The sequence below is a fragment of the Malaclemys terrapin genome, chromosome 7, assembly GCF_027887155.1.
Source record: "Malaclemys terrapin pileata isolate rMalTer1 chromosome 7, rMalTer1.hap1, whole genome shotgun sequence".
NCBI classification, from domain to species: Eukaryota; Metazoa; Chordata; order Testudines; family Emydidae; genus Malaclemys; species Malaclemys terrapin.
Genome location: NC_071511.1, coordinates 18,648,855 through 18,665,445, shown reverse-complemented (window position 1 = coordinate 18,665,445; position 16,591 = coordinate 18,648,855). Strand labels below are relative to the sequence as shown.

The window sequence follows — 16,591 nt, the reverse complement described above, 5'->3', positions numbered from 1 at the left end:
AAGACCAGATTCCTCCCCAACATCACTCTAGAGATGCTACTAATGGTCAAATCTTACCACACTGTAAACCCTTAAATCTCACTGGCACTAGGGTTGCTACCTTTCTAACTGCTGGTAACCAGACCCCTGAGGACCTGTCCCCTTCTCCACTTCTTCCCCCAGCCCCCAACCCCATCTCCGCCTCTTCCCCCCAAGGCCCCGCCCCTGTCGTTCGCTACTCCCCCCCCACTCACTGGATCATCTCCACCTCCCTCTTCTTCCCTCCTCTCATCTCCCCCAGCTGGGCTCCCTCTGCTCTAAGGCTGGGACAGGAGGTGCTGCAGCCTGACAAGGAGCCCTGGAGGTAGGAGATGGCCCCAGCTGAGCAGGGGCTGGTGTGGGTTAACGGCCTGGTGCCTCCCCATGCCTTGCGGTAACCAGATTTGTGGTGTCTGGTCAGTACATCTGACCAGACACTGCCTGGTCCCCTTTTCGACTGGAGTTTCCAGTTGAAAACCGGGCACCTGGCAATTCTAAATGGTACCCGGACACAGAAGCCAAAAATCGGATTGTCCCGGTAAAACCCAGAGAGGTGGCAACCCTACCCACTGCTCACTAGGTTTCATGCGCCCCCACTGATCCCAGCTTTGTAACACGGGTATACTTCATCCCTCGCTAGATTGCTGTGTCTTGGGTCTTTACAGTGGGCTTTCCTAACCATAGCCTCTGTGGTTCACATCCAGAACAGTTGCCATGGTAGGGATGAATCCACAAGGCTGCGGCCTCACTAATCTTTTCCATTCTGTGAAAGGAGAACATTCGTCTCTCTGTATGACCCAGATACTCAGTCGGTGTAAATGGGGATAACTCTACACAAGTCAATGGATATACACACATCTACACCACCTGAGGAGCTAGCCCTTTATATTTAATTAAAAAAAAATATGTACAGCCTTGTTCAAATGATTTCTATTGTCAGAACTGAAAAGTCCATTCTGCTGGGTTAACTGTGAATCACATGCAGGCGGTGGTGATGGTGGACATGACTACATGCCTGCAAATGGGACTTGCGTGCCCTTGCTGACAAGGCATGCCAGCTCCGAGATCAGCGGCTTCCATGAGAGATCTATGCAGGAGAAACCTGGCTGGTGGAGACTGAGGAAGTCTCTGTCTTGGTGCCAGCAGAAGCGTCGTCATCACCCAGCAGGTTCTTTCCACAGCAAATGGTGGTGATCATGCAGTTACGGAACTAGAGAAGAAAACAAGGTCGGCAGAGGTAAGCAGCCGATGCAGGCAGAGTGACAACTGTCAGCCAACCCTAGGCATTGTGAATACCCTTACATTAAATGGGTCAGTAATGCACGTGGAGGGACTCCTGACTAACACAACGAAGGAGGAAATTCAAGGAACTGTGGCTAATGAAGATGCTCCCTTGTGAAAGTCTGCACACCTTGGGAACAATCTAACTCCCACTGAAGTCAATGGAAAGACTCTCAGTAGCTTCAGTGGGACTTGCATTGGATCCCTTAGCTGAACAATCCTATTGAAGTGAATGGGGTTTCTCATCTGACTGAGGCAAGCAGGGGTTGACCCTTGAAAGATCACAATTTGTTAACAGCTCAATATTTGACTAAAATAATAAAAAATGCTAAGAAAAAAAATAAGGGTAACCAAAGCTCATGTTTTGCAGTATGAGATGATCACACCGGGGATCTGGAAGGAGTTTCTGCTCCTGATGTAGCATTGTACAGATGGCCAAGTGCATTTTGGGGAGGTTTTTGTGGACTAAGTTGCCCTAAAGAACCAGGTGCTGCTCATTGTTGGAGGTAGAACACTAGACTTGCTACACCAATGGTTTATTCGCTCTGCCTAATCTTAAGTTCCTATCCTTTCCCACTTCCTAGAACTAGCTACAACTTCTATTTAGGATTACCTTAACCTTACTGAGTATTCTTATTATTGGCTCTGTTAGACTAGTGCATCTCTACTGAATCAAAATGCTTGCACCATTGTAAATGAGAGCAGAATACAGTCCTAGATATTTAACAAAATCAATGCATTGATCATTTCAAATAGACAGTCCTGATGACTTCCAGTAGCGTTCAGTGGATTTATGTAATACTAAAGGACAGCAAGACAATGATTAGATGTCCCTTTTTATTACAGAAACAAAATTGCCTTGAAAAAGTTCCATTTGTGCCACATTGAGCAAAAAAGGGCTTTAAAACGATGACCTAGGTGCTATAACTCTCTGTAAGCTAATAAGAAATTAAATACAATAAAGAAAAAGACCAGAGATTTGCCACTTACCTGTTTGTTCATTACAATGTAAATCACCGGGTTGTAGATAGCAGAGCTCTTGGCGAAGAAAGCTGGGATGGTCATGAAGACAGGGCCAAAGTCAGATCCCTGGTGGGTGAAAATGTAGAAAGCAACGCTGGCATAGGGGACCCAGCAAACGAGGAACGAAATAACCATGATGATGACCATGCGAGTAACTTCTCTCTCGGCTTTCTGGGTGGTGGCAGATTCCTGCTGCTGAGCTGCAGCCTAAAGAGATAAGAGCACTGAAATGACGATGGCGCTGCGGGGGACATGTTGGGTTCTCCTGAGGGAATTCTGCACCAACAAAATACAAATTCTACACACAATATTTTAAAATTCTGCATATTTTGTCCATAAATAGATGTGGAGGCTCCAGCATGGCAGTGGGGAGCACAGGCCACTGGCTGCATGGAGGTGGGAGATCACCCTGCAGCCCCCGTTGGGGCCCGGACTTGGTGGCCCCAGAAACACCCTGGAGCCCTGCCCCACCATGCCAGGTGCACCAAGATAGTAAGGGCGAGGGATAGAGTCTCACATGCATGCCCAGCCTTGGTCCCCGATCCCGGTGTGGGTCGGCAGGCTCAGCCCGGCAGGATCCAAGTGTGGAGGGGCTTAGTGCGGATGGATCCAGGTGTGGGGTGAGAGGGTTCTGTGTGGGGCAATCTGAGTGCGGGCAGCTCAGTGAGGGATCTGGATGCACAGAGGTTCACTGGGGGTTCTGGGTGCAAGGGCAATGAGACTCTGCAGAGGAGTCCAGGTGAAGGTGGCTGGGGCTCAGCGGGGTGGGGGTCTGGGTGTTGGGGGATGGCGCTTGGCAGGGGTTCTAGGTCTCATAGACTCATAGACTCATAGACTTTAAGGTCAGAAGGGACCATTATGATCATCTGGTCTGACCCCCTGCATGCTGCAGGCCACATGACCCTTCCCTGGACTCTGCCATTGAAGTCCCCAATCCTGTGTTTTAGTGACCTCAATCGGCAGAGACCCTCCTGCTAGTGATCCCTGCCCCATGCTGTGGAGGAAGGCGAAAAACCTCCAGAGGCTCAGCCAATCTACCCTGGAGGAAAATTCCTTCCCGACCCCAAATATGGCGATCAGTACTACCCCGAGCATGTAGGCAAGAGTCTCTAGCCTGGCCCTTGTTGGCCATTATGCTATTTAAAACCAGACAGGTCCGTCGCCCCCACCGTTTCCCTCAGAAGGCCGTTCCAATATTTCACCCCTCTGACGGTCAGAAACCTTCGTCTAATTTCAAGCCTGAACTTCCCCACGGCCAGTTTATATCCATTCGTTCTCGTGTCCACATTAGTACTAAGCTGGAATAATTCCTCTCCCTCCCTTGTATTTATCCCTCTGATATATTTAAAGATAGCAATCATATCCCCCCTCAGCCTTCGTTTTGTCAGACTAAACAACCCAAGCTCCTCTAATCTCTTTTCATACGACAGGTTTTCCATAGGTGTGGGAGTTCAGCAGGGGGGTCTGGATACTGGAGGAGTGGGGCTTGGTGGAGTGGAAGTCTGGGTGCAGCTGGCTGGGGCTCAGTGCAGTGCAGGGGCCGGGTGCAGATGCAGGGGTCCAGATGCAGGGAGGAGGGGCTGGGTGGGAGTTTGGGGGGGTCCAGATGCACAGGGAGCTGGGCAGACAGGTGAGCAGCTCTCCATACAGTGACCCCTCCCCCTGCTTCTGAGGAGCGATGGGGGCAGGAAGCGGGGGGAGGGTCCAGAGCCGCAGCAGCCGGGGGAGGTTTCTGGGAGTAGGTCTGACCCAGCCCCAGCCCCAGCCCCGGCTGCTCCTTGCAGGGGAAGAAGTAGAAAGTTTTGTCCTTCCTCACCCCCAGCCCAGGCAGAACTAACAGCTGAGCCCGGCGCGGGGTAGGAGCACCCTCACCCCTCTGCGATGATTTATCTCTCCACTGGCTGCTCCAGGAGCCTGAAATGATGCACTCGTGCTGCTGGGGAGGGGCATGTGATCACTCTTACAGCTTCTGTTTGCTTCCCCACCATTTTCTATGGGGAAGCAAAGAAATCTGCGGGGGACATGAATTCTGCACGCGTGGTGCAGAATTCCCCCAGGAGTAACTAGGGGACATGCTGAAACTGACTGTCCAGGGAGTTTGTGAAGGTTTTAGGGGTGGGATGAGCTACAAACATCAAATTCACATCACCCATGACCACACCAGGTCATGTGAATGTTTGTAGCAAATGTCAGGGCTGATTGGCTCTGGGGTTATGGTTCATTCCACCACAGGAATCGAGCCAGCTGTGGAGTTCAGATCTGGATCTGAAGTCTCCCAGCATTTGGGGTAGGGGAGAATAGGCTTCAGATGCAGGTTTTTGGTCATCTCTAACAGGTCTACCTACCTCTTTAACAGTGCAGACCAGGCGTCCATAACAGAAGGAAATGATGATCAGTGGAATGAGGAAGTGAACCACAAACATGTAGATGACAAAAGATTCGTTGTGGACCTCAGGTTTCAGAGTGTAATAATCAATTCCACATGAGCACTGCAAACCCTCTGGGATGTACCTGCAGTTAAACCAATGAGATTACTGTCTGCTCTTGAACTGGTGAATGAGGTTGCTTTACTTGGAATGCTGCTAGAGAAATATGTAAAACACCTCAATAACTGCTGCTAACACCGTGCTAGCTGGGGCATCATTTCAGAAAATGTCAATCCATACCTAGACCATCCAAACAGTGGAGGAGCAGCACAGGCCAGGGCCATGACCCAGGTGAAAATGATACCCATGAGGGCATGGGTCTCACTAAATCGGAAGTTGCTCATGGGCTTGCAGACCACCACATATCTTTCAATGGCCAAGACTACTAGGGACCACAGAGCTATTTCACCTGTAAAAGAGAGAGAAAGAGAGAGAGACACACACATAGACCGTTACCAACAACAGAAGAAAAAGAAAACACGTAGCCATGTAAATGAGTCATTTTCATAGATTCTAAGGCTAGAAGGGACCATTATGATCATCTAATCTGACCTCCTGCACAGCATAGGCCATAGAACTTCTCCAAAATAATTCCTAAAGTTGGTGACTGAGGTTGGATTAATTTGTATGTTATGATTTCCACTGAAATCTCTAAATGGCAAAGAAATCTAGGTAAGGTTTCAAGGAATGTTAATATCATAGGTCTGAATTAAAATATAGTAAGGAATGCACAAGTCTCTTATTCTACTACTGATCATTGTACCCATCATTTTGTTAGTGCTTGTTTATTTTGTCATAAATTTAGGTCTTGTCTACACATGAAGACTGTATGGTAGCTGGAGAATTAATTAAATGACCTCACAAGACAGATATCTGAAAACTGAACTGAACCGAGAGGGGAAGGGTTTTTTAGTCCCACAGTTTAGCCTAAAGCCTGATTGATATTGGAAGAAAGGATGACTTTGTTAAAGGCTAAATAACCCGGCCTCTTCAATGAGAGTATAAGAGTTCACAACAGACATGATCTGAGAGTCTCAGAAAGTCCTCAGGCAACACCAGGGAAAACCAGATTTGTTATTTCTAAGGTTAAAAGAACAAGGCAAAAAGGATACAAACCGAACATTTTAAAATCTGTTGCAGGTCACTTGTCAATCCTACACTCTACATTTTTCAGGATACTCAATAGCTGGGCTTCCCCCAAAGTGCTAAAAGAAGGTGGAAAATAATGGTGCTTTATTTCTTCTCCCTCATTTATTTCCTGCCTTGAAATATTGCAACTTTAACTTAGTCCAAATTACAACGTAATTTCTCTATTCCAGCTGCCTTTTAGGGTGCACATTGAGACAATCTGATCTCTCTCTTTCCAAAAATCTTGGGGGAAACCCAAAAGGAGGAGATTTTAAAATTGCCTCTTGGTTATTTACACCAAATACTGCCTTTGAATGGACGCCAGAAAACGCAAGAAGAAAGAGAGGAAGACCACGAATAACATGGAAACGGACAGGTCTGAATGAAATCAAGCATCTCAACATGAAATGGGAAGATTTGGAGAGAAAGGGAGTTGAAAGGCAAGGATGGCAAATGTGCGTAGCCCAATGTGCAGCAAAGCACAGAATGGACTATCGTCTAAAGTAAGGATTGGTTATTTACACATGTAGAAAACTTACCACCCAGTGTAGCAAAGAAACCTTCAACGTTGCAGCCTGTTGTCCCAAAGATAAAATAACCATGCATTGAGGTGTACATGGTGGTGGTGAATCCTCCAAAGACCATGAAGAGGTTAGCAAAGGCCAGGTTCAAAAGGATGTAGTTGAGGGGCGTCCGGAGTTTCTTGTGTTGGATGGTGACATACAGAGTCAGGAAATTGACAGGGAAGCCAAGGAGGATCAGCAGAAACATGTAAGCAGACAGTACAGAGAACTTCCATGGGTCAGCAAGGTAGTACTGAGGATACTCAAATGGATTCCGTACTATCCCTGTCTTGTTGGACATGGGCACATAGAAATTTGGACCCTCTGTTCCATTCATGGTTGCAGTTCCAGAGGTATTTTTGATCTTACAAGTATGTTTTGCTTCCTTTGAGGCTCCCCTCTTGAAATTCACCTCCTTCTTAACATTTGAGCAGAAGCTGGTTATGCTATTCTCAGCATTGCAGCCTTTATAAAGTGCCACCTTGGGTAAGCTTTCAACGTCAGTGTCAGCATGATTAAGGCTTATGGCATTATTGATCATAATAATCCAAGCTAGGATTTCAACTGTTAATTGGCTTTCCCAGGAAGGTGTTATGGTGACACCTGTTTCTGGGCTGCAAAATGGTTACCAGAGAACATTGAACTCATATGGCTAGATTCACAAAAGGACTTAGGCGCCTATCACTTCCATTGCCTACATTTTAGAATGAGGCCCCACTGGGATTCCCCAAATCCCCAATCAGCCGCTGCCAAACCTTAAACTCACTTGGCGCCTAAGTTTTTGCAATAAAAGTTCCCTAGGCATCAATATTTCCACCTCTGGGCATAGGTACTGCAGATCCATGCTAAGTGTCCCAATACCTAAGCCCCAGAGCCATGCATGAATGAGGGGGAAATAGGCATTTCTCCACCTAACTCACCTGCGGGACTGGATCGAGTAAGCATGCGCTGAGCTCATCTATGGCCCAGTCCCTCCATAGATGAGCTTACACAAGATGGCAGCAGAGGAAGAACCCCTTCATGACTTTTAGCCCACTGGAGGGTACTCAGCTGGTTGTGGGAGACCCCCAGTTTAAGTCCCTCCCAGGAGCGGCGGCAGCGCTCCTCCTCTGAGCATTCGGCGGCAGGAGTCCTTCCGCTCCGCGTCTTTGGGGCACTTCAGCGGCGAGTCCCACCGCGGAAGGACCCCCCACCGCAGAATTTCCGCTGAGGACGGCAAAATGCCACCCCCCAAATCCTGCCACCCTAGGCGACTGCCTAGGGTTGCCTAGTGGAAGCGCCGGCCCTGGTCGCTCCACTTGAGGGAGAAAGAAGGGATTTGAACTATAATCTGCCATCTCGCAAGTGAGTGCGTTCACCACTGGGCTATGGGCTATTCTGAGGTGGAGATCTCTCAGTCTCCTGTCACAGCTGTTCCACTGTGGATAAATAATTTTAAGAAGTCATTGGAAGAGGAGGTCTGGATCCTCAATCTCCTTTGCGCTAGCCACAGGGCTACAGAGTCTTTCTCATGCTTGCACGCTGTCTCTCTAGCCCAATGGGCCTTTCATTATTTATCCAAAGTGGAATCTCTTCAACCGGAAGACTGAGGGAGTTCCCTCTCCCCGCCATCTGACTATCCCATTACCCAGTGGTTCAAGCACTCACCTAAGAAATGGTGGATCAAAGGTAATCCCTTCTCCCACTCAGGTGGGGAGGGGGGACAAACCAGGGGTGTCCCACATCCCAGTAAGGTTGCCACCTTTTTTGAGGTAGCTGTCCTGGGAAAGCTGTAAAGGGTGCTCAGTACACACTGCCAGCTGTCCAGTTTTATAGGCTCAGGATCATCCTGGAGGTCTCAATCTCTTGAACCTCCCAGGTAGCAACCCTACTACAGGTGAGTAATCTAACCACTGGGCTAACAGTTATAAGTGAGGTGCTGCTCCTCCTCCTAACCCTCTTCCCCTGGCTTCTTGCTAAAATGGCGTAAGTGCCTAACCCCAAGAAGGGGTTGGCAGCTGAGAATCCCAACCAGAGGGAGCCCGGATTTAGGCACCTCTAGGCTCGGTGTCTCCCATTGGCTAGCTTAAGCAGGGAGCCTCTAGTGTGCTGGTTTTTGAGGTCCCATTCTGAGGTGCTGTCTCTCCCCATTCATAGTAAAGGGAGCCTAGGTGCCACACTCAGGCTTTGTGAATCCCAGGGATTTTGTAGGTGCCTGAGAGTGTGAACTAAGTCCCTTTGTTCATCTATAACACACAGAATCTCTTATGGAGAACGTGATTCTCTCAAGAGATATCATGTACAGAATAGAGGGGAAACCAGATAGCAAGCTTAACCTCTGCTTCCGGTTCCAGCTCTGCCCCGTGCTTGCTGCGTGGCCGTAAGCAATTCACTGAGACGCAAATTTTCAGAACTGATCACTAAGATTGGGTCTCTCCATTTTTGGATGCCCCATTTAGAGATGTAGGGCTGGTCACCAGTAGCTTGCATTGATTTCTTCTGAAAGCTGGATCCCACATGGCTAAAGCTGGGCAGGCAGAAAATAGAGGAACCCAAATAATAGGCCACTTTCATAGGCAGTAGCTGCTCTGTCCCCCGTTGCCCCATCTGCGCAATGGGGATCAGAATATTTCTCTACCTCCCAGGGGTGTTGTGACGTTTAATTTGTTAATGGCTGTAGGACACCTTGGGTTGCTCCGGTGGAATGCACTAGAGCAGTGGTCTCCAAACTTTTTTGATCGCGCACCCCTATCAGTACAAATTTTTTGAGCACGCTCTTCCTGCCGCGCACCTCCAAGGATCCTCTTGCGCACCCCTTGGAGTGCACACACCCCACTTTGGAGACCACTGCACTAGAGAAGGCAGAAATATAATTATCAGCAGGGGTAGGCGTGTAGTAATTATTTTTTACTGTAGGCATGTCCAGTACCCGTATCGTACTTTCTTGAAGTGCTAGCACGGTGGAGGCAGGTTGCAGGGATGAGCTTTGAGCCCTTTTTCCTCCTCCTCAAAGGAATGTGTAACTATGATGTAAAAACCACATTACGTAGGGTGGGATAGAGGCTGGATGACTCAGGGAACTGATAATGGGATATGCAGCCTTTGAACTCTAGATCATCAATTGAAGCTTGGCCCAAGCCCTGTTATCATCTGAAAGCTGGTCTGTGGCCCACGTGAAATGAATTGGCGGTCTCAGTACAGTTCCCAGCAGCCACATATCTGCTTCATAACGGGCATCCCAGCTGGAGAAGTGAAAGAGGCCAAGGACTGAATGAGCTAGTTGTTCTATGATGCCTACAACCTTTAGCCAACATCAGCCACATGCCTTGTCTGCCCTAATCTTGTGCCATAATGGGAGAAATGAAAAAGTGAAACATTAACACCTGCCTCTGGGTCTCCTGTTGTGTCATCTTCTCAACTCCTTCTGGCAAAGCTTGTCTTTCTTTGCTATTTCTCCAGCACCAGTGGCAGTGCTTAGCAAATAATTCCCATCTCCCTCTTGCTCAGTGGGGAAGGGCACATTTGGCAGGGCCACCTAACAACTCTCACAGAACTAATGCTAATGTTCTGTTTGCTCTGCAGGAAGTCAGGGGACTTCAATCTCTCAAGCTGTCACGCTGAAACTTTTCTGAAGCAGCAACTTACTAAATTGATAAGGCGGCGATAGCTACCGGGAAATCTGCTGTTTGAAACTCCCAGATATTCCATGCTTCTCTGTTTTCCCTCTCCGTACATGGAGAATCATTTTAAAGTAATTATTTAGACTGAAAAAATGTAATTGGACATTGGGTGTTTTTAAGTCTAGAGAGTCCATGGGACAGTATGTACAGGGGGGATGAAAATACTGAAGTTAACAGTAGAGAGAGAGAGAATCTCTTATGGAGAATGCGATTCTCTCAAGAATCACACCACCATTATTACTACTACTTAAATCCCAAATCTATTTTTTTCCTCTGCCTTTTTATTACATTTTGTTAGTGGTAAACAATATAAACTTAGCACTTAACACATTCGGAGTGCTATATAAACATTCACTAATTCTCACCACTCCAGTCAGCTGGGAAAGGATCATCTCCCCAGTTTTACAGATAGGGAAGTAGAGGCTCGGAGGCTAGCTTAAGGCCCTACAGCAATTTTGGCTAGAGTGAGAATGCTGGGCAATGCTTGTGTCCCATCCTACTCTTATTTCTCCAGACCAGCCTGCTCCTATGCTGTGTTAACCTAGTATATACAGTTTAGTTACAGGAAAATGGAGTAAACTGACTTCCTCCTCCATCAGCCTCAAACTCTAGCCCTTATGTTAAAGAGGCAGTGGAGGGATTTTGCTCAAGTTTTATATCCAGGGGTGCACAAACATTTGCTCTCAGGAGACCATGCATGGAAAAGTTCAGTCCCAGAAGGGAATGTCTCGTGGTCATAAATGTTTGAAAACAGATGTGCTAACTATTTATGCTAAATAATCTGTTCCACCTTGTATTTAGCTGACACTTTCCCCAGACCTGAAGAAGAGCTCTATATAGCTTGAAAGCTTGTCTTTTTCACCAACAGAAGTTTGTCCAAAAAAAGATATTATCCCACCCAGCTTGTCATTGAAAACAGTGTCATACTGTCATGGGAAATGGAATGCCTCACAATATCAGAGGAAGACTAGATGGTATAGAATATAGTACTTGAACTAGGGAAATGGGCACTTGTGACATTTGTATAGTTGATGAGACAGTCTTTCTACATGCTTATATGCAAATACCATACTCTGAACTAAAGCACCATGTCCTCTCTAATAGATTACCCATCCCGAAACTCCATCTCTATTAACTTTTCTTGTTACCAAAGCAACTTTCAAGTTGTATTGCAGTTATCTAAGCACCAATGTAGTTGTTAGCACATATACCTGGGCATACAGTAGGATTAAAGGTTTATCCTTCCAGATATTCAAATTTGTCACATTAAGCTTTGATGCAATAAGCCATTGCTGAGATTGCAACTGCCGTCCACAGCTTAGAGCCTGAAGCGCGTCACAGATAGAGAAGGCAAGTAGTAGTAGGGTAAAAAAACAAGCATAGGACAAGTTTCAGAAAGTGGTCTATGCTGCTACCCACATCAAGTCTAGTGAAGAGTAAGTGGCTGAGGGGATACAGAGCAGGAAAGGTCATTTTTGGTACCATCGTGTATGCTGATAATTCTATTTTAAGAGTTTTATTCTATCATGATATGTTATTGTTAGAAGATGCTGAAGTTACATAAGAACCGCTTCAATGTCACAAGGCAAATTGGGACTACTACAGTATTTTAAAAATTCAGAATACATTGGCCCTAACATTTATTTACACATCATGACTTATTTTAATACAGCATCTTTCCTCGGGAAGACACCAAAAGTGCTTTTCAAATGTAAAATGCATCTATGGTCAGAAAAGTGGGTCTGTAAAAAATGGAAACCTCTGTACTCAATACATTTTGCCTGTCTGTCATTACAAATCATATCTATTTATTTTTACTGCTTTTCACTCCCGCTGGCTTTGCAAAGCAAACACAATTATGGGAGAATGAGCTAGATTCTAATTCTGGTTCCCGTATCAAACAGAACTGTTTATTAATTCCAACTGCAGTCTTCATTGCATACAGTAATTTACGAGTAAGAAAGCACGAGCAGGACTTTTAGATCAGTACGTTTACAAGGCTGGTAGACAGAACAGCATATTTTTAAAGTGTCAAACAAAATTTGATCCAGAATCACAGAGATACTGAAGTCCATTGAAGCTATTTTTTTTTACAGTCACTTTTTAGAGCAATTTAAAGTACACACAGGAATCACTTCAACCACCAGTGAAATTCAGCTGCCTCTGTGGTAGCTGTTTAACAGCATGCAGGAACACTGTCCAATAGTTTAGGACAGTAAGCAAAGATGAATATCATATTCCTTTGAAAACACAGGGAAACTGGTAGGCATGATTATAATAACCATGCATGCTGTGTGCATACTCTTACCTGTTATCTACATTTGACTAAAAATAATCTACATTTGGAAGAAATCTATCACTTCTAGGTCACTAGCTCAAATTCAGCCCAAGTGGTTACCTACCCATAGTTGTTAACAGCTAACTGCTTGTTCAGTGGCCTATTCCGAAGTCCAACTATTAGTTTAGTGCAGTATACGTATAATGAAAAATCATCACTTCAGTTAGCATCCTATAGGTCAGTATTAGCAGAAGAGGAAAGGACAGAATAGGAATACAAGATGAACTACTTTCTCTCCTCCTAGAATTGCTCCCCACAGGTGAGGGCTGAAACATAGTGGTGGAGAAAGATTGCACAGCAACTACTCTTAGGGCACATCTTCACTGCAGAGTTAACTCAGGTGATCAGCACCTGGGTTAGCCTAGCCCAGATATGAGCAACCACACTGTGAAGCCATGTCTGAGTTATTGGTCCACCCTGGTGCACATACCGGTATGAGGCTCTAGGACTTCTGGGGTCATATCACATGGTTCTTAGTGCTACAGTAAGTTGTGCTGCTCTATGATTCTTTCCCAGTGGATTGTGGGAGAACTTGTCTGTCCTTCTGGGCATGCAGGGGAAACTGTAGGACGGCATTGGAGACCTATCAGTACCGGAATGGTTTAGCCTACGCACTCCCTGAAAAGTGGGTGGATTACCAGCTTGAGTGTAAAATGCGCTCGGGCTTTAGCCTATATCCTAGGATAGGCCAGCTAGCCCGAATTAAAAACAGCACCATACTCAGGCCCAAGGTTGTGTGTTCAAATGGGAGCCAGGTTAGGAGCAACACTTGAGCAAAAGCAGTTAATTTTGCAGTGAAGACAAGCCCATAATGTACCAGTCTGTGGATAAATAGAGGCCAGCCTTTACCTTCCATGCCTGTCAAGCTGGCACATTTCACAAACCCTCCAATATAGTCATTACACCTGATAAATTGGTGGCTTTTATTTTTTCACTAGGAAAAAGGCTGTGTTTTTAATACACGTTGGCTAACACATACGAAAATCCTAGTAGACATGGTGACTTGTTTGGACATGTGTTAGCTGGTCTATGGCAAACCTGGTGGGGAGGTTAGGGTTTACCTTGGCCTGTTAACACATATTAAAACTACAACTTGCTTTGTCCACACTAGGGTTTTAATCATGTATTCATTAACGTGTGAGTCAATATGTGTAAGAGCTCCTAACTGTAATGCTATTCTCTGCCAAAACGATATAAAAAGGTACATTCCCATTGGCTACAGCAAATACTCTTAAAGAAAATAAAACACTGATGCAAAAACTTCCCCTTTTTATTTCGAGTTCTGTCAACAACCAAGTACATATTAAGGGCCAAATTCAGCCCTGGCATAAAGAGGGGCAAAATCAATGAGGTCAACTGAATTATCTCAAGGCTGAATCTCACCCTAAAATGTTCCTATCGAATCTGTGGCACACTGGCAGGTTGCCATGATAAACATAGGACACTTGAAAGTAAAAGCGGAATTTTCCTTAAAAATATATATGTACATTTTTTTCCCCAATTGGGTCTGTGGTTATATACAAAACAAAGAGCAATAAATAGAAATTCTGTAATTACATTGCTCATAAAAATAAATTTTTGTTTGGATAGGACACATGTGACATTTAACGGTTTCTCTTTTTCCACTGCTTATGAAACATCCAGAGTGAGAAAATATATGTAACAACATAACCAAGCTGTTAAGAAAGCTTGATTACTCTACAATGCATTTCACTGTGATCGCAGAAAGATCTCTTGGATAGATCTTTTTCACTGGTTTGACTCGTCAATTCTTCTCCGACAGTACGGACAACAGTTATGCTGGAGCACCAGGAGCTCATAATCCTCCGAATGAAACATCTGTGAATTAGGAACAGATTTAGGCATATCTATTACACTGTTACTGGCTCACATCTAGGAAAAGGAAACTGAGATGGAATGGTTTTGCTAGGGCTCAGAATATTGGATGCTACTGTTACACCAGAGTTAATGTTTCCACAACAAGAAGTTATTTACAGCTGTTTGTAACAGCTCTAATTTGGAATATATAAAGAGCAAATATTTCATTAAATAAGCATGGAGGCTATGGAAGTCAGTTCACCCAACCAGTGAAACCCAGCTGCTCTGTGAGAAAGGAGGGTGGACTTCAGGATGCTTTCTCCGCTACCACATAACCAAAAATAACCAAACTATTGAATATTTTGAAGAAAACGTACCTGCGGTGAGGGAAACTACAATGAAAAAAAACTTTTACTTGCTGCATGCCCCCACTAAACCAGGCTATAAGGTTAGAAAGGCAGAGGGGGGGGGGGGGAAATCACCGTTTCCCTTCTTTTAGTTCATTTTAGGTCTTCTTGAGTGGCTACAATTCTTGTCATCCCTGCAAAGTCCCCAAATACTTCATTCTACAATTTCAGCTACCACTAGCTATTCTGAAGTCAGCCCTTCTGGCAAGGCCTATCATCTCTGCATGTAACACAGGGTATTTTGCTCTCTTTATTTACTATTCAGGACTTCAGAACGTATGTATCGAGGATTAGAAATTAACGTATCAGGGTCATTACAATTCGTTTCTCACTAGGAATGAGTTTTTAAAGACCCCAATGAAAACTTTTTACTTATACCTGAAAGCATGTTGGACACATGGTAATGGAAGCATCTGGTAGCAAGGACCGGAAGTACTGCCACTGTAATGGCTTTGGCCAGCGTTTAATCAGGACATCCCTCCGGCTCATTGACCGGAGAACTGCACGATTCACTATCACAGGAACAAATTCTGAGCCTCCTTGCTGCAGCGTTTAAAAAAGAATGAAGCTTAACAATTTCAAAGCATTTTAAAGATGACATAAATATAAAGAGTGGAGTGTTATTACTCAGTAGAAAGTGCTAACACAGAATAGGCATGGATTCTGCTCCCACTGAAGTCAATGGCAGTTTTGTCACTGTCCTCAGTGGGAGTAAGCCAGGTGTGAGTAAGGTATTTTCACTGCGCTTCACTCATTCCCATTAACACAATTCTTTATTTAAAACAAAAAAAAGCCATTTACAAAAACTTCCCTGAAAATGCCTATTTTTAACTGCACCCACCCAGACCCTGAGCTGTCTAGGGGACAATCTCCCTGCTGCTTGCTGGAAACACCAGACTCCAGTTGGACTCACCCGTGCCCCAGCCATCTGAAACTAGGGTCTAAAGAAACTCCTGGGCGGAGTCAACCAGAAACTCAAGCTGGGAGAAACAGAGATAAAGAAGCTGAACAGGGACATTATGTGCACAGATGACATCCAGGGCCCACTGCTGTCTACAGCTTTTTCTCCAGACATTCTCTCCCATGCTGACAGGCTGTTTGCTCCAGCTCTATCGAGTTTCTTTGCCTCACTCCATCTACTCTTAATACTGCTCCCTCTTCTCCTTCCCCCATTCCTCTTATCCCCTTCCCTGGTCCCTTACCTCCCCTCTCTGCAATGTCTCTTCTCCCTTCCTTTGCCTCATCTCAATCTCTTCCCAACAAATGCCCATCCAAATAAATAATGAGGAAATAAAAATATTGTGGAACTAATATGGTATTTACAGATTATCACACTGATCATCTGCTCACATGTTATATTCTTTACCCTGCATCTTTCATCCGTCTGGTCTGTTTAGACTGCAAGCTCTTCAAGGCAGTAACTATCTATTACTTACATTTGTAAAAACATGTAACACAATGGAGCCCTGATGATGTTTAGGGCTCCCTAGGCACTAATATAATACAAATAATAATAGTAATAATACCACCAGGCCTTATTTAACAATCTTGGCCAGCTGATGTTCTCTGTTACATCAGTGTAAATTCAGAGTAACTATTGTTTTCAGATTTACAATACGGTAACATGGACTGCCTATATATGAATATCCTGCTCATTTTATACCCTGGATGTCTTCCTTAGAGGCTCTCTCTTGGGCATGTTTATATCTGTGTGTTATGGAAACCCTCTACTATGAAAAAGTAAAGGACTGTTCAAACTAACTTCAGAGTTTGATTTTTTTAACGCCACATAACTGCAGCATGCAGAAAACATTGTAATTTTTAAATCTGTTTCTGCAGTGGGTGGGTTGGCACCCCAGGAGACTATTCTTCCATTGATGATGATGAGGCCAGAGAGAAACAGTTTACTTGAAAAAGACATTCAGATAGA

General features: G+C 45.1%; 2 protein-coding genes across 4 annotated transcripts in view; both read right to left on the bottom strand.

Annotated features, from left to right (window-relative positions):
* Positions 1 to 1,105: 1,105 nt before the first annotated feature.
* On the bottom strand, positions 1,106 to 6,776 carry RHO (rhodopsin). The gene is made up of 5 exons (XM_054036134.1): positions 6,416 to 6,776; positions 4,989 to 5,157; positions 4,668 to 4,833; positions 2,290 to 2,529; positions 1,106 to 1,228 (listed from the first exon to the last, which is right to left on the bottom strand). Exons 1-5 carry the CDS (start codon positions 6,774 to 6,776, stop codon positions 1,106 to 1,108), a joined length of 1,059 nt encoding a protein of 352 aa, XP_053892109.1.
* Positions 6,777 to 13,688: 6,912 nt separating this feature from the next.
* IFT122 (intraflagellar transport 122) overlaps positions 13,689 to 16,591 on the bottom strand; it is a 49,252-nt gene continuing 46,349 nt past the window's right edge. For all 3 annotated transcript variants that reach the window (XM_054034001.1, XM_054034002.1, XM_054034004.1), the window contains 2 exons: positions 15,040 to 15,204; positions 13,689 to 14,275 (listed from right to left, as the gene is read on the bottom strand). In XM_054034001.1, the coding sequence (XP_053889976.1) occupies positions 14,186 to 14,275; positions 15,040 to 15,204 (255 nt within the window). In that variant the 3' untranslated portion in view covers positions 13,689 to 14,185. The remainder of the gene's footprint in view (positions 14,276 to 15,039; positions 15,205 to 16,591) is intronic.

Coding starts and splice junctions, on each gene's coding strand:
- RHO (XM_054036134.1), bottom strand. CDS start 6,776: ATGAATGGAACAGAGGGTCCAAATTTCTATGTGCCCATGTCCAACAAG. Junction 4,834..4,988: donor CCACTGTTTGGATGGTCTAG/GTATGGATTGAC, acceptor GTTTAACTGCAG/GTACATCCCAGAGGGTTTGC. Junction 1,229..2,289: donor ACATTGTAATGAACAAACAG/GTAAGTGGCAAA, acceptor TTTCTTCTCTAG/TTCCGTAACTGCATGATCAC.